At 51.0% G+C, this 23743-nt stretch overlaps 2 protein-coding genes across 3 annotated transcripts in view; one reads left to right on the top strand and one right to left on the bottom strand.

Moving 5' to 3' along the window:
- Positions 1–1978: 1978 nt before the first annotated feature.
- Spring1 (SREBF pathway regulator in golgi 1) lies at positions 1979–22928 on the bottom strand. The gene is made up of 5 exons (XM_057765496.1): positions 22728–22928; positions 10893–11049; positions 6646–6797; positions 6298–6411; positions 1979–4310 (listed from the first exon to the last, which is right to left on the bottom strand). The coding sequence occupies exons 1-5, from the start codon at positions 22836–22838 to the stop codon at positions 4227–4229; spliced, it is 618 nt and encodes a 205-aa protein (XP_057621479.1). The 5' UTR covers positions 22839–22928; the 3' UTR covers positions 1979–4226.
- A 189-nt stretch (positions 22929–23117) lies between these two features.
- Positions 23118–23743, top strand: part of Rnft2 (ring finger protein, transmembrane 2) — a 54311-nt gene continuing 53685 nt past the window's right edge. Inside the window, exon 1 of one of the 2 annotated variants that reach the window (XM_057765948.1) lies at positions 23118–23214. The gene's annotated coding sequence lies outside the window, so the exon portion shown is untranslated. The remainder of the gene's footprint in view (positions 23215–23743) is intronic. The other variant, XM_057765947.1, reaches the window with a different exon arrangement.

The raw sequence follows: 23743 nt of genomic DNA, 5'->3' as shown, positions 1-23743 counted from the left end.
CAGGCTGCTGGATCTGTTTCTTTGCAGTATTTAAGGCTGTGTCTTTGTTCCTTAGTTCTGGACTCTCGATGGGAACAGCCCTAGGTTATACCTCTTTGGAGGGCTGCCGAGGTTCAGCTGAGAGTCCAGACTTGGTGGCACAGATCTAACTGCCCTGCTCACAGCACAGTGGCAGACCAAATCACCTTCACATCTGGACTTGGGGAATGCTGCAGACTGAAAGCAGTGACGTTGGCAGCCAGAGCTGCAGTCACACCAGGATGAACCGCGTCACAAACGCCCAGGAAGAACCTGGAAGGTGACACCTTGGTGACAGAGAGGAGAAACCTGCCCTAGGTAGCTCCCCTTTGGCTTGTTATCATTCTTGTCTTGCACTCACACTATGCCACGTCTAACAGAATCTGCAGGGACAGTCCCGGTCCTACCCCCAGCCTCGTTCTACCATCAGGTCACAAACCTCCAGTTCATTCTGCAGACAAGGGTCTGCTGGGTGGAGAGTGAGCTCACTAAGGACATCGTACAGGGTAACCACACTGTGCCTTGAGGCGGGAATGCACTGCTGTGAGCATGTCCTGTGGGGAACACAGGTAATTTAATCGGCACTCAGCTCGGTAGAACTCCAGGGTAGGAAGCGCCTTGGGCACAGCTGTGACCCAGAGCTGGGCTCAGTTAGCTCAGCACTGCCAGGCTACATGGAGTGACTGTCTGAGGCGCTGTGGGCCAGGGAGGGAGTAGCATCACTGAGCCCCCTCTAGGGACAAGTGGTACCGTCCCCATTCCAGCTATAAGGAGACTAGACACTTTCAAATGTCTCCTGAGGGTCAAGAGTGGGGGGAAGAGCTGCCCCCGTTACAAACCCACGGCCCGAGATCTATTAGAAAGATGGGTTTGTGAACGTGAGCTAATTGCTTGAAAGTGTCGCAGAAGGGCAAGTTAAGTGAGAAGCTCAGCGGAGGTTTAAATAGCAGAGGCTAAGGGTGGAGGATGGAGAGTGTGAGGCTAACATAGGGCAGAGATACCAGGTGTCAAAGGAAAAAGAGAGGGGAAAGGAGATGGATAGGGAGAGGGAGAATTACTTAAGGCTTCATTTCAAAATTTTCTGTAGTAACCAATGGGAAGAAAGACAAAACAAATGGCCAATCAAACCATGTGGGGTTCCGCTCAGTGACTTAATAAACACAATCAATAGCACTTGTGTATTTTATCACTTATGGACACAGACTCAGACAGGACCAGCAAGATGCCTCCGTGGGCCAAGGCCACCAAGATGGACACCCTGAGCTCCATGCCCACATGGTGGATAAACGTACCAACTTCCAAAACTTTTCCTCCGACCCAAACCATGGCACGTGTGTACCCCCCAATGATTAAATGTGATTTAGTTTTTAAAAGATTTATCTTTATTACATTACTTTTGTGTGTTTGTAGTGTCTGTGTGAACGCATGCCACATATTAGGGTACCTGTGACAGTCAGAAGAGGTCATCCCATCCCATCAGCTGTGGGTCTCCTGTGTGGGCGCTGGGAACCGAACCCAGGTCCACTGGGTTAATTCACCTGCCCCTTAAACATCTTAAGTTAAAAAAAAAATTATCTTTGCAACCCAGAACTCATTATTTAGTCTGAGCTGGTACACACAGGCTCATGATCTTAAAAATAAAAAAATAATAATAATAAATACAAATTGGAACACTGAAGACAGTTTATGAAATGGACTGAGGGATGGTCAGACAGACACCTCCAACCCCTGTGGAGAAGTGGCTGCAGGAGTTGAGCTAACAATCGTGCTCAGTAAGAGTGGGCCACCCCCACGGAAGGGACCAGATGTCCTCAACGGGTGTCACACACATGAGCCTGCAGACAACAGACTCACAGGCAGTGTTTCCACTGGGGAGGAACGCCCTGGGGTTTTTGTTTGTTCTGCCTGGAAAGTCACAGAGAAGTCGAAAATAGCTGATGGTTATCTCTAGGCTGTGTGATTTTTAGGTAATTATTTTATCGTTAGTATCAAGTCAAAAAAAAAAAAAAAAAACACTGAGGACAAAAGCCTAACTATGGTGCCTATTAGCATACCGTTGTGAACACTGGCCTCCGGGCCTCCTCAATACCACTCCTACCTGCGGCTCTTCCCACCCTGCCCCCTCCCCAGACTTCCCCAGTCGTGTGTGTGTGTGTGTGTGTGTGTGTGTGTGTGTGTTCCCCAGCATGATTAAAACACAAAACCCATATTCCACAGTCAATCAAAAGTGACCTCTGCATTACCGACTCGGCGTGGTATCTTTCTCCTATCTGGGATAACTGAAGCCGTCCGTCCTCAGAAGAGGGCGGGATTCGAGGTGAAGTTCTTCTGTGGGTTTTGATTACTCTATCCTGGTAGGGACCTGGGAGGGTAAGCTATTTCCTCATCTCCCGAGTGAAACACAAGTAAACTGGATTCTTGACCTCAACTGTTCGGGGTCTATAAACTCAAGGACTGTACACACATGCCTTTCCAGTGCCAGGTCAGAGAGAACTGGCAACGGACATGATGTTTACATTAAACCCGTGTCGCCACTCTTGGGAGTGAAAATGAACCCAAGGGAGTGACTAACCAACTCCAACGCTGACCAAGGGTAGACTGGCATTACAAGGCTGATGAGCCATGCAGCTGGCATGCACCTATAACCCCAGCTCTTGGCAGGTGCAAAGGGCATCAGGAATTTAAGGTTGGTGTCAAACACATACGAAGCTGGATGTCAGCCTGGGCAATGGGAGACCCTGTCTTAAAAAAATTATATATCTCCCGGTTACCAGAAAGAATGAGTAAGCAAGCCAGAACACATCAGAACATGCCAGAACATTCCAGAATGCACCAGAATGTGCAGGTGCACCCAGTTCTTTCGTGAACTTTGAATCCACACACTGAGAAGTCCAGAGCAAACGGAACAGAATCACTGGGATCTAACAGTAAAAATTGATTCCCTAGCCAGGGCCAGGGCTCAGTAGCAGAAAGTTTGCCAGTCACACACAAAGTCCTGGATCTGATCCGCACATGGCGACCCCAAACGAGAACAATGCCCATCAGCCTGTCCTTCCTTCCACAGAGGTGAGCAAGAAGAGGAAGCAGGAGGGCACTGAAGGAAATTCCATCCGGAGAGCAAACACAGTTGGGAGACACGGCTTTATGAAGCTGCTGAGAGAAAATCTGGAGACTCATGCCTGACACCAGGGCAACCTGAGCCCAAACCACAAATGCCGTGGCCTCTGTAAGGGTCAGTGAAGGGTCTCCAGGAGCCGTGTGTGTTATAGGAGACTGGAGAAAAAGACAGGAGAGTCAAGAAGGAGGGGTCTTGCCCCATGCTTGAAACCCAAGTTTCAGTTACCGGTGACAACTGTCTACTCCCGCAAGCACTGGACACCGGCCTGCCTTTGGGATGCTCTCCTGCATGGCTGCCGCATATGTCTCCCACTGAGAGCGGATGTAAAACTTTAGGCTGAAGTAGGAGCTTAACAAGCTCTCCCCTGGCACACAGCCAGGAGCGGAGAGCGAGCGGTAAGAATGAATGAGTGCCGTAGACCGCATTCACCAGGTCCCCACCGGCTTCTGTGACAGACAAGGGAAAGGCTCCCCTGCCCCAAGGCTGAGGGGTTTCAACAGGGGTACAGTGACAGCAAATTCCACTGGGAGATCATCGGGGGATTCAGGCCTCCGACCACCACACCAGGGCAGCTCTATGCAGGCTCAGTGGGTACAAGCCCCTCCCTGAGGCTCTACACACCCCTAGATGTTGGGATATAGATACAAGGCCTGCTGGCCAGGTGTTAAAACAACCAAAAATAAGTCTGTACACCCACACTCCCGGAGACACACTTGGGTCTGGCGCGGCAACGACGTCACTGTGACAGTGAGGAGCCACGTAGAGCAGTCACCTCCTTGAGTGGATCCAACTGCACGGGCAAAGGTGTCCTGCACAAAACAGTGCGACTTCCAGCACTGCGAAGTCATTAGAAACTACAACACGGGATCAAGCACCTGGCCCTGCAGCCGTCCCACGGCCACAGCCAGGCAGGGTGCCGGGGCCTCACCGGGCCTGCTCTACAAAAGAGCTCTGTCTGCTCCAGGTGGAGGTGAGGGAGACAGAGACACTGGATGCCACAGGACATGCTCAAAGCCAAGGGTCCTCCTTGGCTTCCTCCTTCATCATCTCACGTGGACCGGGCTGGTTCTGGGTATCTCTCCAACAGGCCTCACGCGGGGAAGAGTACGGGTGGGCTCTCTCCATAGCAGTACTTGGCTATGGGGTCACGGTACGTGTTTTCATGCTGCACGCTCTGTTGACGAAGGAAGACGGGAGAAGGACAGAGAGGGTCAGCTGCAGTGACTGCCACACACTCCCCGCCCACTCCACCTCAAAACCAGTGTGCCTTGGGGTTTGAGGAACTTTCTGGAATGAAGTAGGATTCTTAGCGCTGAGGGCCACAAAAACAGACAAGACGCTGCTACTGTGTCTTTTCTTCTTCTGTCTACCAGGGAGTTTTTGAACAACCTGGCTGCAAGCTGGGCATTTTGAGACTACTTCTCAATCCATCTGAAATAGGGTCTAGGGTATGGCGCAGCCTGGCAGAGTGCTTGCCTAATATGCATGAAGCCCTGGGATTGATCCCAGCACCTCATAAAAATGGGTGGTGTGGTGCACACTCGTGATGCCAACACGGGAGCCAGGAGGAATAGAAACTCAAGGTCATTCTCAGCAGTACAGTGAACTTGAGGCCAGCCTAGCTACATGAGACCCCGTCTCAAACCCCAAAACAAGGACAAGGTGAGACGGTTAACACAGCGCGCTTGCCTCCAAGCCTGAGAAGACCTCAGTTTGATCCCCGGGACCCACACGGAAGAATAAAAAGCAAACTCTACAGGCTGTCCTCTGACCTCCACGTACATGTGGTGGCATAGCCACACACACGCATGCGCGCGCGCACACACACACACACACACACACGACAGTAAGTATGCAAAGAACAAAATGATCCGAAACAGATGGAGATGCAGTGGGATCGGCACCTGACTGTGGGCAGAGAGATCAGGTCCCTGGTGAGGAGTCCTACAAGGGACTTGGGAGACGCCACTTCAAATGGCTGTCATGCACTAAGGGCCTGTGTGCAAGCCAAGCACCCTCCAAGAGCCTCTCTGGCTGGGCACAGAGAGTGAAGTCGAGCCCAGACAATCCCCCCACACCGCCCGATGACAGATTTCCCAAACTTCTTTGTCCTCTGAGTTATTTGAGGTTTTGGCTGCTCTAGTGCTCATTAATCAGCCTCTACCAAAGCTATGCGTCTTATTAACTGCACTTAGCAGACTGGATGCCCAGTCTCCGGGCACGCGAACCAAGTGGCCATTGAGAACGGTCTCTCCTTGCAAAATAGGAAGTACCTTCCGCTTTGTTGGCTACAGGAAGCTGCTATTAGTATCAGTCCCTTTTTCCAGCACTAGCCAGGAAGAGCAAGCGAGTTGGCTGAGCCCCTCTCACACTTCCCTTACACCCACTGACCTGGGAAGCCTGGCCCTTGTCAAGACCAGTGGAATTTCACATTCCAGAGTTCCTTCTATTCTGGCCCAGACGTTCTCACAGTGAACTAGAGGTGCAAAAGGGAGTTACCAAGAACAAACCCAAAGCTTACAGAGGGCCAGAGACAGGCGCGAGCCGGCTAGCCCAGAGGAGTATGCTTGTGGAAGAGACACCTTACAAAGAGCTACGACAAATGCCCAGCCACAGAGGCCGGGAACTTGGGCCGGCAAGATGGCACCGCATGGAAAGGTGCTCGCCGCCAAGGCTGATGACCTGAGTTTGGGCCTCAGGACCCACATGGTGTATGGAGAGAACTGACATTCAAAAGCTGTCCCGGCGTGTATGCATGTGCCTCCCCAAGGCCAGAATAAATGTAAGAGGGGAAATAAACAAAGGAGGGGGCAGAAGCCTTCCAGGGCACCTCACGGGTGGCAGGGACATGGCAAGTGAGCAGAGCGCTCAGGGTTAGGCAATGAGTGCATGCTCACCAAGAGCCTTACAGGCCTCGGATATGATCCATGCGCCTTTAAATTCCCACCTCCTACCCCTGGGATCCTGAAGGAAGCCACAGATCTGCCCCAGGACAAATGACTACCTCCTCTCAATGACCGCCTACTGCACCTCAATGTCTCACCCTGCACCCACCAAAGCAGCAGAACATGGTACCAACGAAGACACTTTCCACTTTGGCTCTGATCTCCAGCTCTGTTTCCCTCCCACCTCCCCCAGCGAGAGCCAGCACCACGTCTGACCTGCGATGAAGTCCTGCACTTAGCCAAGCACAGTTCAAAGTGGTCTTCAACGGCCATGAAGAGGTTCTGGAAGGCCACAGCTGCCCGGTTGAGGAAGCGTTCCAGCAGAAGTTGCTATGGAAACAAGGTATTCAGTACTGGTAGTAACGGCAGGCCAAAGCAGCCTGCCCAGAGGGATTCTCTCATTCACCAGATCCTTGGTTAGCAATAGCATGGTCCTCTCTGTGAAGGAACCATAAACCAGGGACCAGCTCCGCTCTCAGGAGAGGCCAGTGTACCTATAAAGCTCCTCTTGAGCACCCCAGAAGATGCCCAGAAGACAAAGCGGCGGGGAGCTGGAGTCCCTACCTTGCTGGGCTGCAGACAGCAGGAGACACAGTACTCGTAGACTTCACAGCAACCATTGACCAGGCACCCTTCACAGCAGTACTGCTTCGTGCTGGGGACCTTGACATCGCAGCAGCCGTTCGCCAGCAGGTTCTTCCTCTCGCAGACATAGCCTGAAAGCCAGGGACACGGCTGAGCACCAGGGCTGGATTCACCTAGGCAGTCAGGCTCCTTGGTCACCACTAACTAGATCCACGCTGTCACTGTGTTCAACCAGTTTCCAGTCTACTGCATAAGTGTGAGCTCATCACCACACCACGCCACGCCCACGCGGCTGGGTGCTAACATAAGCAAGCAATCTTTCACCTCGGCCTCTCTTAAAGAGACTAAGATAGGGCTGGAGAAGATGGCCCAGCGGTTAAGAGCACTGGGTACTCTTCCAAGAGGTCTGAGTTAGATTCCCAGCAACCATATGGTGGCTCACAACCATCTCTAGTGGAATCTGATGCCCTCTTCTGGCATGAAGGTGTACATGCAGATAGAGTACTCATATACATAAAATATATAAATAAAAAGTCTAAAACAGAAACAAGGCACCCATTCATAAAAAACGAGTACTTTACGGATTTAAAAAGCAAGCACACAGCTTTTGATGGCTTCTACGTGCTTGCTCTGTGGTCACTTGAAGGGATTGTTTTTTTTTTAGGCTTCCTAAATACCTTTAATTCACATACATCATAGTCATACATGTCATACAAAGGGAAAAATTCTGAGGCACTCACTAAGAGAAGCCATAGCATATCAGCATATCAGCATCATAGGCTGCTCGTACACAAACCCAAACAGTGTAAGTGAAAAACTCAATGTGGTCCTGAAGACACAATGTGTGCTGTCCACATGAGAAGCCAGCCCAACACAACCTAAGGGGAACCTTAATAGCAAAGCATCGTCTAAAATTAGTTTATTTGAAATACAATCAACAGTAGTTGTTAATTTTCGCTATGTGCTGTATACAGCTATATTTGCTATATTTTACATACCTGGCAGCACAATAGCTTGTTGATAGCAGCATCATGATGACTATGACAATTATAAATTGCACTGTGATGTTATGATGGTACCAAGTTACTAGCAATAGAAAATTGTGAATTCCATTTTTTTTTCTTTTTTAATTAAAATTTCCACCTTCTCCCCATTTCCCTCCCCTCCTCCCAAATATTGCCCCCTCCCCCCAGTCCCCTCCCCCTATCCCCACTCCTCTTCTCCTCCCCCCACACCATTCCCCCTCCCTCTCGATACTGAAGAGCAGTCCAAATTCTCTGCCCTGCGGGAAGACGAAGGTCTTCTATCTATGTCCAGGAAGGTGAGCGTCTAAACAGGCTAAGCACCCACAAAGCCAGTTCATGTATTAGGATCGAAACCTAGTGCCATTGTCCTTGGCTTCTCATCAGCCTACTTGAAGGGATTGTTAAAACAGGAAGTCACAGTTCACCTTCATAACTCTGCTTCCAGTGTACACAAACATGGTGGGGGAGGGACACAGCCACCCCCCCGAGAACTGGGGGTGACGCTCTCAAACCCTTGAGGGAGAGAAAAACCCAATTCACTCCTCAGCTCAGAAAACCCATCACACAGATAAGCACGTCCAGTGTCAGCCAGTCCACTGCTCTGGTGCCGCTTTACTATTCAGAGCATCTAGGCAGACAAGTCCTTGTACCCTTTGGGAACAGGTATGTGTGGGGGCCCTCTGGCATGTATGTGGGGGCCCTCAGGTGTGTGCAGGGGCCTTCAGGTATGTATGTTAGCCCTGAGCTCTGTGTAGGGGCTCTCAGGTATGCATGTGGGCCCTCAGGTCTGTACAGGGACTCTTGGGTATGTGTGTAGTCCATCAGGTGTGTTCAGGAGCCCTCTGGTGTGTGTTTGTGGTGGTAGGGCTCTTAAGGTATGCACGTTGGCCCTCAGGTGTGTGCAGGAACTCTCTGGTGTGTATGTGGGGGCCCTCAGGTGTGTTCAGGGCCCCTCAGGTATGTGTGTGGGTCTTCAGGTGTGGGAAGGGGCCCTCTGGTGTGTGTGTAGGGCCCTCCTGTATTCATGCGGGTCCTCAGGTATGCGTGTGTGGCCCTCGGGTGTGTGCAGAGCCCCTCAGGTATGTGTGTGTGGCCCTCGGGTGTGTGCAGAGCCCCTCAGGTATGCGTGTGTGGCCCTCGGGTGTGTGCAGAGCCCCTCAGGTATGTGTGTGTGGCCCTCAGGTGTGTGCAGGGCCCCTCAGGTATGTGTGTGCAGCAGCTGTCCCCAGCATCAGCCCATCTGAGTGCCCCAGCTCTGTCTCCAGAGAATGAGGCTGGTGGAGGAGAACTTGTTTTCAGAACTGCTCTGGAAAACAAGGTCTGTGCAGGAGAGGGCAGAGTAGCAGAACACTGACACCGAGGGGACACTAGGGGGCCCTCACTCCACACTGGGGAGACCAGGAGAGAACAACTCCCACCACCTGGGAGCTGGCGGCTCTGTTTGTTTCTGCTACAGTGTCTCCTGAGCGAAGAGATAAGTGCTAGGAGATGCTTCCTCCCCAGCTGCCCCCGCTCATGCTGTTGACAAGGGTTCTGAACGGAATTCCCAGGGAGATTCCACCCCAGATGATAACAATACAGCAGCTCTGTATCGTGGAGATGGACAATACCGTGCACCCCAAGAGCAACCTGCTGACACGGCCTGCCCTTTCCTTTCCTTCCCACTGCCAACTCCCAGCACTCAACTCCGGTGCTCACCTCCCAGTGACCAGGTCTAACTTCTGAGGAGAGCAGGCTTACCCACGCCTCTCCCCGTGTAATTTTTATTTTTAACTATAAGTGTGTGCACATGTGTGAGTGCAGATTCCCACCAAGGCCAGAAGAGGGCGCTGGATCCCTGGGAGTTGGAGTCACAGGTAGTTAGTGAGCTGTCTTCCGTGGATGCTGAGACTCAAACACAGGCAGGCCCTCTTGCAAAGGCACTCAGCACTCTTGACCACGGACCCATCTCTCCAGCGCTTCTTTATTTTTAGTTGAAAAAACAAAAACAAAAAACCCCTACACGAACCATACAGGGCATTGTGATGTTTCAGTCCACACACACACTGCGGTGCCGATGAGCTCTGCAGATGATATTTCTGCCAAGTCCTGCGAGACCAGGGCCAGCAAATGTGTTGATCTTGCCTAGAAAATTAACTTCCAGCTTCTGAAAAGTTTTTGACTCTAATTAGCTATCTGGTTTAACAGCCCTGTTACCCTAGCGACACGGTGGCATCTCGTTACTAAACAGCATCAACAGCCGTAAGTCGTTTTTGTTTTGTTCTATTAAAACCACGTTTCCCATATTTGTAAAGGCAAAATAAAACGTGTGGCCTCTGTGGGATTTTTAGGGGTTGAGAAGCTGAATATTGGATGTTTTAACTAAAGGAATCCATGAGTCTGTCTGATCTAAATTAACTAGAAGGAAAACACTGTTTTTGTAGCTACAGAACAATAAAATGACCAACTGCCACCTGTACTACAATTTCCTGTTTTCTGAGTCTGTAGAAACAAGCCCGGGGCCTCCAAGCTGGGCCCCTGCCCCCCTCCCCCATTTGCTGTCGGCTAACTGCATCTTCTTGGTGAAGTAACAGGTCTGTGTGTAATCTCTCTTTTCTTTTTCTTTTTTGATTTTTGAGACAGGGTTACTCCGTAGCTTTTGGTTCCTGTCCCAGAACTAGCTCTTGTAGACCAGGCTAGCCTCGAACTCACAGAGATCCGCCTGCCTCTGCCTCCCGAGTGCTGGGATTGAAGGCGTGCGCCACCACCGCCCGGCGTAATCTCTCTTTTCTGATAGGAAGACTTACAGGCCAGCAAGACGGCTCTGCCAGTAAAGGAGGCTGCTAACAGGCTGAGTTCAATCCCTGGGATCCACATGGCGAAAGGAGAAAAACATCTCCTACAGGTTAGCCTGTGGCCACCACAAACACCACGTGGTGCGCACGTGCACACACACACACATATACACACACACACACACACACACACACACGAGAAACAAGATGAGGAACCCCTGTGCCTGGGCCTGAGGCCAAGGCTGGAGCGGCAAGCAAAGAGAACCTGCTAGGAGTTTGGCTCCTCAGCCAAGCTTCCCAGATGCTGCAGGGAGCCTGGGACAGAGAGAACAGTATAGAAGACACAGAGGAGCGGGAAGGACAAAGCATTGTGGGGCAAGGCTATCCAGAGTCACAGGACCTTGAGAGCAGGGAAGGGAGGTCGTACCCAGCTCGTCCGTGAGGAGATCCTTCCCTTGAACAGAGTTTCGGCACTGGTTGTTGGGGTGGCTGCTATTGCCCAGGTTAAACTGGACCTTCCACTGAATGGGCTGCTCACGGTCTTGAACCTGGAGAAGGTTCCGGTCTCTTACCGCCCTCTCTTCCTGCAATGAGACCACAGGGGGAAAGGAAGGTTCAAGGCGTTTTTCCCGCTTCACTTGCCGTGCAAGAGAATACACCTCCGCCCCCCCTCTACCCTAGCCCCACCACTCCTGGCATGGGCACCATCTGAGCAGAGTCACAAAGTAAGCCAGCAGGAAAGTGTGGTAAGTTAAAGCTATCCTCCCCAATGGCTGTGCTGATCATTCAAGGCCCCAGAAGCAGATAAAGATTCTATGGAATTCTAGAAGAAAAACCTCCCCCCCCCCCCCGCAGGCAATTTAAGCTTTGAAATACTAAAATGCACATACCACGGAACAGAACATAAAGCCTGAACACTTTTAGAACCAGGAGGAGACATGTTAGTCTGATCACATCAGACTGTCGCCTGACAGCTCGGTCCACGAGGACTCAGCCGTGACAAGGACTTGTGTAGAAAACCCGAACCAGGGCATAACTTTAAGGGCAAGGCAAGGCCTGACAGCTCACAAAGGTGTTTCTGTGTGTGAAAACAGAGCAGTCGTCCGACAGCTGCTCCTAGATGCCATTCTCGCTACATAGCCCTTTGCCTAGCACACCAAGGGAGGAGCAGCCCTGAGGTGAGAGCCTGGATCTTTCTCTTAGACATGAGCCACATCTTTAAACTAGAGGACGAGCCCAGCTGCAAACAAGCCAAGCACAAAGCAGCCACTTTTGGATGCACCTAATCATGAATGAATAACAAAACAACTCTAAATGGCCCTCTCTCCCTCTGGCCTGTTTAGGGTTTTAAGACAGAGCTTCTCACCCTACAGTTCAGGCTTGCCTGGAACTCACAGCAATCCTTCTGCCTCAGCCTCCAGGTGCTGGGACTGTAGGATCATGGTGTGCACCGCCATGCCTGCATGTCCACACACACCTAGCTCTAGGAAACTCCTTAGTGAGTGCCTTCTACAGAAACCACACGCTGGGCTTTCCCACAACTCTCCTTCAATAGTAGGAAAACAAAACAAAACAAAAAACCAAAAAACCAAAACACATGAAAATACGCTGTTTTTTTTTTTTTTTTTTTTTTTGAGACAGGGTTTCTCTGTAGCTTTGGTGCCTGTCCTGGAACTAGCTCTTGTAGACCAGGCTGGCCTTGAACTCACAGAGATCCACCTGCCTCTGCCTCCCGAGTGCAATACGCTGATTGTTGACCATAGGAGAAACTAAATGAAAAACAATGCCAATCCTTGTATATCATTATCCAAAAGGAAAGGTTCATTCAAAAACAGTGCTTATCAACATGAAATTCAGAAACTACCTAGAACCCCAACATTTAAGCACAAGTGCATTTGGTTCTGCCTCCTGAGTGCTGGGATTAAAGGTGTGCACATTTGGTTTCGGCACGCTCACCTCTGACCATGTTTACAGTTGCTCTCGACGCTACTGGGTAGTTAAACATGTCCAAGTCCCACATTATCTAGATAATCAAATCCTCATGGATGCATAATAATCCATCATGCTGGCGCACTATCGTTAAGGAGACACAGCCTCCACAGACCAGACACAAGCCCTGGCTCTGCTTTCAGGATGGCACTGCGGATCAGTGTGCGGCTCTGGAAAAGTCCCGTGAGTCCCTCACAGTGGTAAGTGGTAGGCTGGGCCAGATAACTGCCTCAAAGTCTGACCCACCACGGCAATATCCCAGCATTTACCCAGATGACCTCTCTCACCACCACCGGGACTGGATTCCCCTCCTTTTTTAATGTGCTCATGGAAAACAGTCCTCCAAGATGGCTTCCCTGTGTGCTGCCTCTCCTTTCTGTTTCTCATAAGAGACGTGGCTAGCAGGCCCAGGACAGGACAGATGTCAACTCTGCAGGAGCCCTGGGAGGCAGGGGGTCTCTTAGGTGCACCCTGTAAGTCGCTCAGGAGCAGGCCTTGACAGTGTACCCCAGAAGACTCTCTGCCACAGGCCCCCAGGCCTCGTGGTTTTCCAGCACCTGAACTTGCCAAACCTGAACATTCGAAACCTGCCGAGAGGACTCTATGGGTGAAAAGTCGGCCGTGACCCACTTTTAAAGTCAGGAGGTAAGCATGTGGAAGGGACAGAAGACCAGTTCCATCCAGTGGGTACCGGGCTTTCCAGCAGAGTTCCTGCTGCCCTTCTGGGCTGTCTCATCTTCAAGGCTTTCACAAATATGTGTATTGTTTTCATTCAAGATTCAAGAGTGAGGTGGCGCGCACTTTTAATCCAGTGCCCAGGAAGCAGAGGCAGGCGAATCTCTGTGGATTCAAAGAAACCTCGTCTACATAAAGACAGTGCAGGACAGCCAGGGCTACATAGAAAGGCCCTGTCTCAGACAGCGATAATAGAAAAAATCCATTCCAAGGGGATTCTTACACAGTGCCCTACTTTACTGGAGTGCTCCAAGGGGTGGCTGACAAAGGCTATGGTGGTTACTCAGAGCCACCGATGCCTCAGGATGTTAGAAGTCCACACAGATCCACTACTGAGGAAGGATGGGAGTGGAAGTGGGCAGAGACACAAGAGAACGTTCTTTGTAAGTGCAAACAGCTGTGGAGCCTGCACAGCCAACGCACGCGCGCGCGCGCACACGCACGCGCACGCACACACACACACACACACACACACACACACACGGCCTGGCCTCAGGTTTTTAAAAGGCTAATTAGGAAGCAAGCTGTGTAGGTCTTAGGGGTAATTAGAAGGGTCAAATGAAAGGCATGTTCCAGAGACGCACAGCACTCCCATGCGAGGCACAGCTGACCTTAAGGAATCTGCACAGGAGTCTGAACAATGGAGGAGACAGACCAAGGCCACTGCAAACATCTGAGGTTGAGAACTGCAGCCCGGAAGCAGGGGATTACAGTTATAAAGAACTTTAAAAAAAAAACAACTTATTTTTATTATTTGTGTGTGGGGGTGGGGTATACATGGTAACCAGAAGAGGGTGTCCAATCCCACGGAACTGGAGTTAGCTGAGAACAGACCCTGGGTCCTCTGCAAGAGCAGCAAGCACTCTTAGCCATGGAGCCACCTTTCCCGTGCTGAGAGGTTTTAAAGATGGAGGAATCACTTGTAAATTAAGGGAGAAGCCAGTACACCTCAAGTAAGAGAAGCAAAAACATTCCAATGAAAGGGCAAGAAGAAGCCGAGCAGTGGTGGCACATGCCTTTAATCTCAGCACTAGGAGGCAGAGGCAGGCGGATCTCTGTGAGTTCGAGGCCAGCCTGGACTACAAGAGCTAGTTCCAGGACAGGCTCCAAAGGTACAGAGATACCCTGTCTTGAACCCCCCCCCCAAAAAAAAAAGGAAGGACAAGAAGAAGCCACACCTGTATACCATGTGACCCTTCTGCTGGTCACCCACCCTATGCCAGTGCCATGCTCTGTAAAGTTTGCAGAGAACAAGTCTTTGCTGATAACCAGTTTCAAAGGGGGTGAGGCGGCTCTCTGTACTCAGCCACACTTCCTATAACGCCCACGGGGTGGTTTGAATGAGAATGGCCCCCAAAGGCTCATATATTTGAACACTTGGTCCCCAGTTGGTGAAACTGTTTGGGAAGAATGAGGAGGTGTGGCCTTGTTAGAGGAGGTGTGTCACAGGGGTGGGGGGCTCTGAGGTTTCAAAAGCACAAGTTACCTCTCTGCCTTGTGGTGGTAGATCAGGATGTGAGTTCTCAGCTGCTGCTCTGGCACCATGCCTGCCCGCCCGCCTGCCCGCCTGCCTGCCCCCCTGCCTGCCCACCTGCCTGCTGCCAGACTCCCTAACCCTCTGAAACTGCAAGCCCCAAACAACCTCTTTTAGAAGTTGCCTTGGTCATGGTGCATGATCACAGCAATAAAATAGTACTGCAGACAAGTTAAGTGGAGCCAATCTACATAGTAATGCAGACAACGTAAGCGGGCACCCATCCACATAGGTAACTGCTTTCCAGCAAAAGGGGTTAATGCATTTACAAGGAATTCAGCAGACAGCCCAGCCCTACAAAGCACTGCATCACCTAAGTACAAAGAGAACCTTAGCCCTCACCTGAGGCCAGATGCCCCCAGAAGTGCCCCACCCTGCCATGCCCTGACCCACCTGTGCTAATGTACCCCACATTCTAGATCAGTGTCTGAAGTCATCTCCTACCCTCCCTCACGCTCCCACAGATGGCAGGCACCTAGGGAGTAGACCTCAGTGCCCCTAGTGCCCGCTCCACCACCGCACCTGTGGGGAGTGCTGTGCCTAGGTCACCTGGCGCCACTCATCATCCCCAACCCTCTCCCCCGATAGCACCCTCTCCTGCACTCCCATCTCTAACAATTTAAATTATCCCCTGAAGCATTAATTAGGTAGAAACCCAAGAAAAGAGGCATCCAAGGCTACAGGACGACTGGGCCAGCAGCCGTCTGGGCAAAGACTGCTACACAAGCTTGAGGTATCTTAGGGATGAAGAGTCGAGGGGCCCAGGGGACTTGGGCGCCACAAGCCTCCTCTCCATCTGTGATAAACATCACCCAGGGGCATTCCTCTCACACCTCCACCTCATAGAAGAGAGGTGGAGCCCAGGCTGGGTCAGACAAGCTGGATACCCAGCTGCAGGGCAGCAGCCAGCAGCCAAGCCAGAAATCACGTTCAGGACAGGACTGACCCACAAAGACGCAGCGGGCAGGGGGCCTGTGTGAGAACAGCCCAAGCCATGGGGGACCCACAATGTGAGTTCGTGTCTACTGGTGGAAAACTAAAACGTAACTCTGAAAATATTTATTTTAAATCAAGTATTTATTAATGAACTCATGGCATATTAGCCACTGGTTTTTCTTTTTGATTTTGGTTTTTGGTTAAAGATGTTTTTAAAAAATATTATAAGCTGGGTACGGTGTGACACATGCCTTTGATCCCAGCACTTGGGAGGCAGAGATAGGTGAATCTCTGTGAGTTTAAGGTCATCCTGGTCTACCTAATGAATTCCAGGACAGCCAGGACTACATAGTGAGATGACCCCCCAACACACACACAATGAGAGGCCAGACAGCTGCTGCTGGCCACTATGTGGACCGAAGCCAGGAAGGGCGTTTACCTCCTGTGAAGTCTCTGTACGAATGGACAAGTCTGTATAGCACCATGGTTGATCCTGTACCATACGAGACACCAAGTTCTATACCCAAACTTGACAGATGTCCTTCTTACACGTGCATTACAGGGCGACCACTGGAAAGTAGCCATGAGGATCTTCAAAAAGCCAGGCAAAGCCTGTGCTAGTGAGTGATGGGAACAAGTCCACACAAAAACTCATCAAGTGGGTGTTTTCTGCCCAAAGATGAAGCCCCAGTGCCCATCAGTGACGTGGACTGATGTGACACTTACCTACAGGGGAACACTGGGTCATGAGATAACACAGTTGAGTCTGGAAACACCACCACACTCACAGAAGATCACGCGTGCATACGATTTCATCTATGTGAAATACCCAGGTGGGGATGGGAGAGATGGCTCAGGGGTAAAAGCCCTTGCCACGAGAGCCCGATGACCAGTGTCTGGCTCCTAGACCCTGTGGGCTACTGCAATGACTCAGCAAGTGAAGATGCTGGCCTCCAACCTGACAACTGAGGAACCACGTGACGGGAAGGAAGAACTGACTCCCAAAAGCTGTCCTGATGGTCACATGAGCAATGGGGCTTACGCACACTCCTGCCCTCCCCCAACATCATACAAACACTCTCACACAAAATAAATAATAAGGTAAAAAAAAAATTCTTTTAACAGAAAGTGGGTTAGAGATTGTTGAGGGCTGACAGGAAGGGGAAAGTCAATGATGGCACCCTAAATTATGACGGTGGTAACGGCTACCTCACTGTGCCCTTACTGAAAACCACGGGGGCTGCACACCCAAGTGAACTGCCACTTCAGAGGGCGAGCTGTGTCTCAGAGGGCACACCTGGACTCTGAGTGCAGCCTGTAGGATTCGCCCATGGGCACGGCTCTGTGAACACATCTTCACAGAGCTGCCAAATGGTGCCCACTCTGTCACAGTACACCCCAAACTCACAGTCACGAACATCACAGCTGAGGAAAGTCAGCAAGCTCCAGGGAGGGAACACAGTCTCCAAAAATCCCGAGCTTTCGCTTGGAAGTTCGTGTTTATCCCTGGCAGTGGGAAAGGTCAGAACACCTCTATGAGGGAGAAGGCTCTCTCCATTCGAGCAAAACTGTGAGGTGAACAAACCATTGACCACTCATTCTTTCAGACAAGAATGTGGCTGGGAGTGGGGGTGGCTAGTTTAGCTTGTAACTCAGCCAGACTTCAGCCTGCAGAAGACAGCATGGGCTCTCTAGCTCCTGTCTCAGCACAGCAGGTAGGAGCTTAAAATTAGTTATTTTCCCGACTTCCTTCTCCGTGAGTCAGCTGCTCTACCTGCCTAAGGAGCCGGAAAGATTACACTCTATCTAGGGTAGCAGTTCTCACCCTTCCTAACACTGCAGCCCTTTAATACAGTTCCTCATGCTGTGGTGACCCCAACCATAAAATTATTTTCATTGCTAATTCATAACTGTAATTTTGCTACTGTTATTAATCGTAATGTAAATATCTGTGTTTTCCAACGGTCTAAGATGACCCCTGTTGAGAATCACTGATATAGGGCAAATGCCGTTCATGTCCTGGTGTGCTGAGTACCACCATCTCTTAGAGCGCTTTCCACCATGATTGGTGACAGCTGAGGTAAGTGTCACCACAGGTGAACATGGCCAACATGGTTTAAGTGATTCTGAATCTAATTTAGACCTCACAGACTTCTTGAAGGGGATTCTCCCGGGGTGTGCACACCATATTCTAGAAGCTGATCAGCTAGGTTACTCTGAAAACAAAGCCCCAGAAGTTCACAATACAAATGTCTGGCTTGTGCTCCCAGTACCTCACAGTGAGCCCACAGGGTGGGAACTACATACACACCAAGACCAGAACCCATGAAGAGAAGGAGGGGTGAAGGGAGCCACCTCCACAGAGGTCAGGGAAGAACCAGAATGAGAGAGCAGGCGATGGAAAGAGAGTGCAGACAGCACAGATTAAAGAATGGAGATCATTAGACCCCGGCTGGAGGCCACCAGTAACCGTGAGACTTGAATTCTCAGGGGAAGCCAGAGGAATCTATATTTTTGAAATTCCCACCTTTTTGGAACTCACTCTATAGACCAGGCTGGGCTTGAACTCATGGAGGTCTGACTGCCTCGCCCTCCCAAGTGCTGGGATCAAAAATGAGCACTACCACTCCCCGCAGCATGATCCCATTTTTTTTAAATCACCACGCACAGAATGTTAGCCGGTTTACTTCTGTCACCTTGTCACAAATGGAGAGCCTCAATTTGAAAATCTGGGCTGGTCTGTAACACAATCAGACACCACCCCTTCTCGAAAAGATCCAGTTCCTAATCACACTCCAGTCCTGTGAAGGAGACTTGGTGGAGGAGTAAGATGGCCACAGGATCTGAGGATGACACGGATGAGGAACACCCAGCCTTTGGTCCCACTTCACAGACATGAGGCCAAGCTACACGGGAAGAAAATGGCCTGAAACCCGAGAAAGAAAGAGGTGGCAGCTATAAATGAGTCTTAGGCAAAGCAATCTGACGACCTACAAGAAAGTGCTCCAAGAGCCACACAGGAGAGTGCTCCAAGAGAGAGTGCTCTAAGAGTTGCACAGGAGAATGCTCCAAGAGAGTGCTCCAAGAGTCATAAGGGAGAGTGCTCTAAGAGTCATATGGGAGAGTACTCCAAGAGAAAGTACTCCAAGAGCCGCACAAGAGAGTGCTCCAAGAATCACACAGGAGAGTGCTCCAAGAGAGTGCTCTAAGAGTCATATGGGAGAGTGCTCCAAAAGAGAATGTTCCAAGAGTCACGCAGGAGAATGCTCCAAGAGCTGCACAGGAGAATGCTCCAAGAGCCACACAGGAGAGTGCTCCAAGAGCTGCACAGGAGAGTGCTCCAAGAGCTGCACAGGAGAGTGCTCCAAGAGTCACGCAGGAGAGTGCTCCAAGAGCTGCACAGGAGAATGCTCCAAGAGCCACACAGGAGAGTGCTCCAAGAGCCACACAGGAGAGTGCTCCAAGAGCCACACAGGAGAGTGCTCCGAGACCCGCACAGGAGAGTGCTCCGAGAGCCGCACAGGAGGGTGTTTCAAGAGCAGCACAGGATAGGGCTCCAAGAACCAGAATTGAAACACAGGCTCTCAGCACCCCAAGGGCAAAAGCAGAGGCTAACAACACAGGGCTGGCTAGGTATGCAGAAGTATGCCTTACACTTCACAACCTGACAGTACTTCTTACCAGCCACTTTTAAGAGCTGTATTTCACAGGTGATAGCATTCCAGGGCCAACCGAGTTGTGTGTAGCTACCCAGTTGTGAACTGAATACCCATTGCTACATTGGAATCAATGCCAAACCCTTCACTCCCAAGATGGCATGAGTGGATAGTGGCATCCACAGATTGACAAGTGGAGTGTCTGCAAGGGAACTAGAATTCTGTGAGGTCATGTGGTGGAGTCCCCAGGGATGGATAGACTGGTACATCTGAAAGGGACTGAAGGAACCAGTGTGTAGCTGGGTCAGGGGGCAGGGGTCACCACATGCAGAATCTGCAGGCATCCAAGTCTGGGACCTCCTCGTTGCTAGGATGCATGTGTGTTGTTCAGGCCACCAGAGTTCATGTGGTGTTGCTGTAACCCACACTAAGAAGACAAGTTCATTCCACCCTGATGGGACTTGAGTCTCACGTAGGCTCTGCACATAGACGCACTTTCGTCATCTACTAGTCAAAGGCCCTGTCATAACAATAGGGCAGCAAAGGCTGGCAATGATTATCAATGCTCCTGGTGTCAGAGAAAATAGAAAAGCAAAAACAAAAACAAAACAAAAAAAAAGACAAAGACAACAGGTGTAGGGGTTTCATAATCCCCCCTAAAAGACTTAAATCACTCCTAAAAGACTTAAATCCCCCCTAAAAGACTTAAACCACAGCCTACCCTCATCTCACACACACACCCCCACACACAGTAGTTTAAATGTGGCTGTAGGGAAGGCTGCCAGGTAGACAGCATCTGAGCCAAGATTAAGAAGAAAAAAAAAAGGAATAAACTGGCTGAGAAGTCATCACCCCCATCAAGAAGATTCACTTGAACCAATATCTGGTCCCCAGGAAGTCCTGGGGGTAGGGACAGAGAAGAAGGCTGGAGTGTCTGAACAGGACAGACAGGTCTCTGTTCTTGAGAAAATTGTGTTGAAAAAGAAGGGTGAGGTGACACAGGTGAGCAAGCACACAAACAAGAAATACCGGGTTTGTGATTGCCACACCTGCAAATGGTGGATAGGCAGGCGGGGGAGTGCGTGACACTGGGTCACCAGCATGACCTGAGTCATTAACTGTGATCAGTTGGGTCCCGAGTGACCAAAATTCATTCAATCACACAGAGAACTCAAAGGAGCTCTTTTCACTTGAGCAAAGAATTCCCCGTTTGGGAAGGCCATGGTGGAAACCTTGTCACTGCACAGACTGAGTCAAACAGAAAGAAGACCTGCTGGGCTGCGCACCAGTCCAGGCAATAGACCAGAGTGTCTTGGCCCCGAGTGGGCGACAGACATAATTCTGGCTAATGAACAGGCACAGGACATTGAAGAGCCAGAGCCAATGTTTTGGGGACAGGAGTGACAGAAAGAAAGGAATGACAGGACTGTGAACAGTAAACTCACTTAGAGAGATGGTGAGGACTGGAAAGGCACAAAACTGGCAGCGGAGAGCCAAGGGTTCTGTTCCAGGGGCGTAAAGGAAACAATTACCTGAATTTGGAAAACCGAGACAGGAGGATTATAAGTTCAAGTCAAATCTTGACAAGGTAAGAAGACACACACACGCACGCACGCACACCCCATTCAGAAAAGAAGAAAAGGATGCAGTAGACAGAAGAATTTGGGACTTTCTGGACAGGGTTAGTTTAAAGTAACATACTGAGATGTTAATGGCACTCAGAGGAACAACGAAGCTAGTCCACACCCAGGCAGGTGTAGAGAGAAAACTTAGGTCAGTTTGCAGCACACGCGAACTAGACAAAGGAAGGAGCATGGGGTGTGGAAATGAGTCTACAGACACAACTCATGAAGGCCAGCTGCTCACGTGACCACACATGGCTCTGCAATACTTGGCCTGTGCCTACAACCAGGTGAGAAGTGAGATACACTCCCCCCGCCAGCTCTCCTGCCTCCCCCCAGGTGACATTTACTTTTATCTACACACTACTCATCTATACATTTAATGCATGAACTTGACCTCTCAGGAGAGTGGCCTCCCTCAGCCTTTCCAAAGAAGCCGGGAGAGATTTGAGGAGACTTTCCTCCAAGGAAGGTTTAAGTAACCGTTAAGTTCTGTACCCTTAGCCGTCAGAAAATGGCAACAAAATTGCAGTGAGAACACTTTGCACCTGTTGTAACAAGGTATCAAAGAGACTACGGGGGGGATACAAGACAGGCTGTAGCAAAGCAAAAGCTCACATTGCAAAGACTGTGAGACATAAAAACAGAATGGATAAGAGAAAAGAAGTAAAACTGGATCAAAGGATAAATGGTGGGGGGGGGGACAGCTGAAGGGCAGAAGGTAACCCAGAATGAAACTTTGGGTATTGTTTCCTATTAAAACTGGACTGCAACTCTCTAGGAACACTCACTCTGCACAAAAATGAAAAGAGAAGGTTAAGGGGGAAAAAAATCCACCCAACCAAGGTGTGCACAAAAAGGGGCACCTCCAGAAGCCTGTTGGGTCACCCAGGCAAACATAGCACAGAGCCCTTGGCCACTTCCTGGCCTAGCCACCTCTACCTACTGCCCACCTGTCCATCAAGAGGTCTGGATGCAGAGCAGGAATGTGCCTGAGGATGAAATGCTGGGCACAGGTCTGAGTCCCTGCTCTGCCTGCCTTGGTATGCCAGGTCTGGCATAGGGAGAAAGAGGGTACAAAGACCTGGGATGTCCCCCCTTTCTGACCCTCCATATAGCCTTCAATAGACAAGAGGCTAAGAGGGAAGGTCAGAGGACAGTAGCGAGGGGAACAATCAGAGGGAGGAGGACTACGGAGTTGAGGACAGAGGGTAGAGGATTGAAGGAGGGGTGGAGGGAAGACCAAATGATTAGAAGGAGAAGTACTGCATGATCCAAGACTTAAAGGAAGAGAATCAGAGGCCTGGAGGGGGTACAGAATGGCTTCACATTATAAGGAAAAGGACTACAAGGTGGGACCAGAGGGGCATCAGAGGACCAGAGAAGACAGAGGATCAAGGATGGAGGGCTGGAGAAGGATGGATGATGGGAGGGAAGAGGGTTGGAGGAAGGCAGGGGAGGACGGAGGATGGGCGGGAGGAAGGCAGAGAATCAGAGAAAGGACGGGACGGAGGAAGAGTGGGAGGGGGGCTGAAGAAGGGCAGAGGAAGGATGGGGAGGACGAAAGGTCAGAGGGAGGAGGGCCGATGGAGGACGAGGGAAGTGAGGGAGGAGGAAGGAGAGCTGGGGGATAGTGGGGAGGAGGACTAGAGGAGCATAGGAAATAGGGAGGAGATCTGGAGGTGAGGTGGGGGAGGACAGAGATCTGGGGGAGGACAGAGATCTGGGGGAGGAAGGCTAGAGGAGGAAGAAGGATCAGAGGGACAGAGGTCCCGAGCGCGCTTGCTTACCTGCTTGAAGGTGCTGCTGAGGAAGTAAACGAGTGAGAGCCCGAAAACCAGGGCGAGCACCCAGCGCTTGCGCAAGACCCGGCGCCACAGCAGTTCTGCAAGGTTCAGCATCCCGGAGCGGCGCAGGCGCAGAGACGACCCCGCGGCATGACCCTCCAAATTCGCTCCTAACCCTGCCCAGCCTCCCCGCAGCAGCCGCCCCGGGCACGTGATCTGCCGCACTCTCCGCCCCGCCCAGTGATGCCTCCGCCAGGCCCCCTCCGTGCTTTCTTGCCATTGGTCCCTGCAGAGACACGGCCTTCTATTGGCTGAATCCGGAGGCAGGGGCGGGCCGTCGCAGACCAGAGGCCGGCGTTGCTGTGCCTGGGTCCTAGCGCCGACATTGCGCACCTAGATGATCCGGCCGGAAGTCACGTGCCGCCCGGGCCACGCCAGTGATTGGCTCGGCTGGATTAGAGGAGGCCGTGATTGCTGAAGTGTCTGGAAGGTAAACGAAGGCGAAGCTCGCCCTTCGCTCCCCTGCCGCCCTGCAAGCCTGGCCAGAGAGGCTTCCCCTGTGCGCGCGGTGTGGCCCTGGACCCGCCTGGGGACGCCGCTTGAGCCCAAGCGTCCTGTAGGGTGTGTGTGGCCTCATAAGGAGGGCCAGAGTGTGTAGAACCGAGCCGGTTCATTCATTCATTCTATTGCATCCTGCTTGCAAGATATGCACCAGGACTCGTTGTTGTACCGCCTGCCTGCAGCAGAGTCGTGGGCATTGAATTTAGGACGTTGCGTCAAGCTTGTAGATGGAAACGTGGCGATGCTGTGTTTTATTTTCCCCGAGGATGAGTAGTTGGGCCAGGGGGAGTATTAAACCAGATTGCAAGTTCTTGGGGACTTGTTACATGATGACATTCCCTTTCTTTATAAAGATGGCGGGATCGAGGGTGTAGCTCGTTGATAGAGCGCTTGACTGTATGTGAAGATGGTGCCAAAGAGTCTTTCCCCACCTAAATTAACTTTGCAAAAGCGATAAG

This window comes from Chionomys nivalis, chromosome 3 (assembly GCF_950005125.1).
Source record: "Chionomys nivalis chromosome 3, mChiNiv1.1, whole genome shotgun sequence".
Taxonomy (NCBI): domain Eukaryota; kingdom Metazoa; phylum Chordata; class Mammalia; order Rodentia; family Cricetidae; genus Chionomys; species Chionomys nivalis.
The sequence above is the reverse complement of the archived record's forward strand: the minus strand, read 5'-3'. Positions and strand labels throughout refer to the sequence as shown.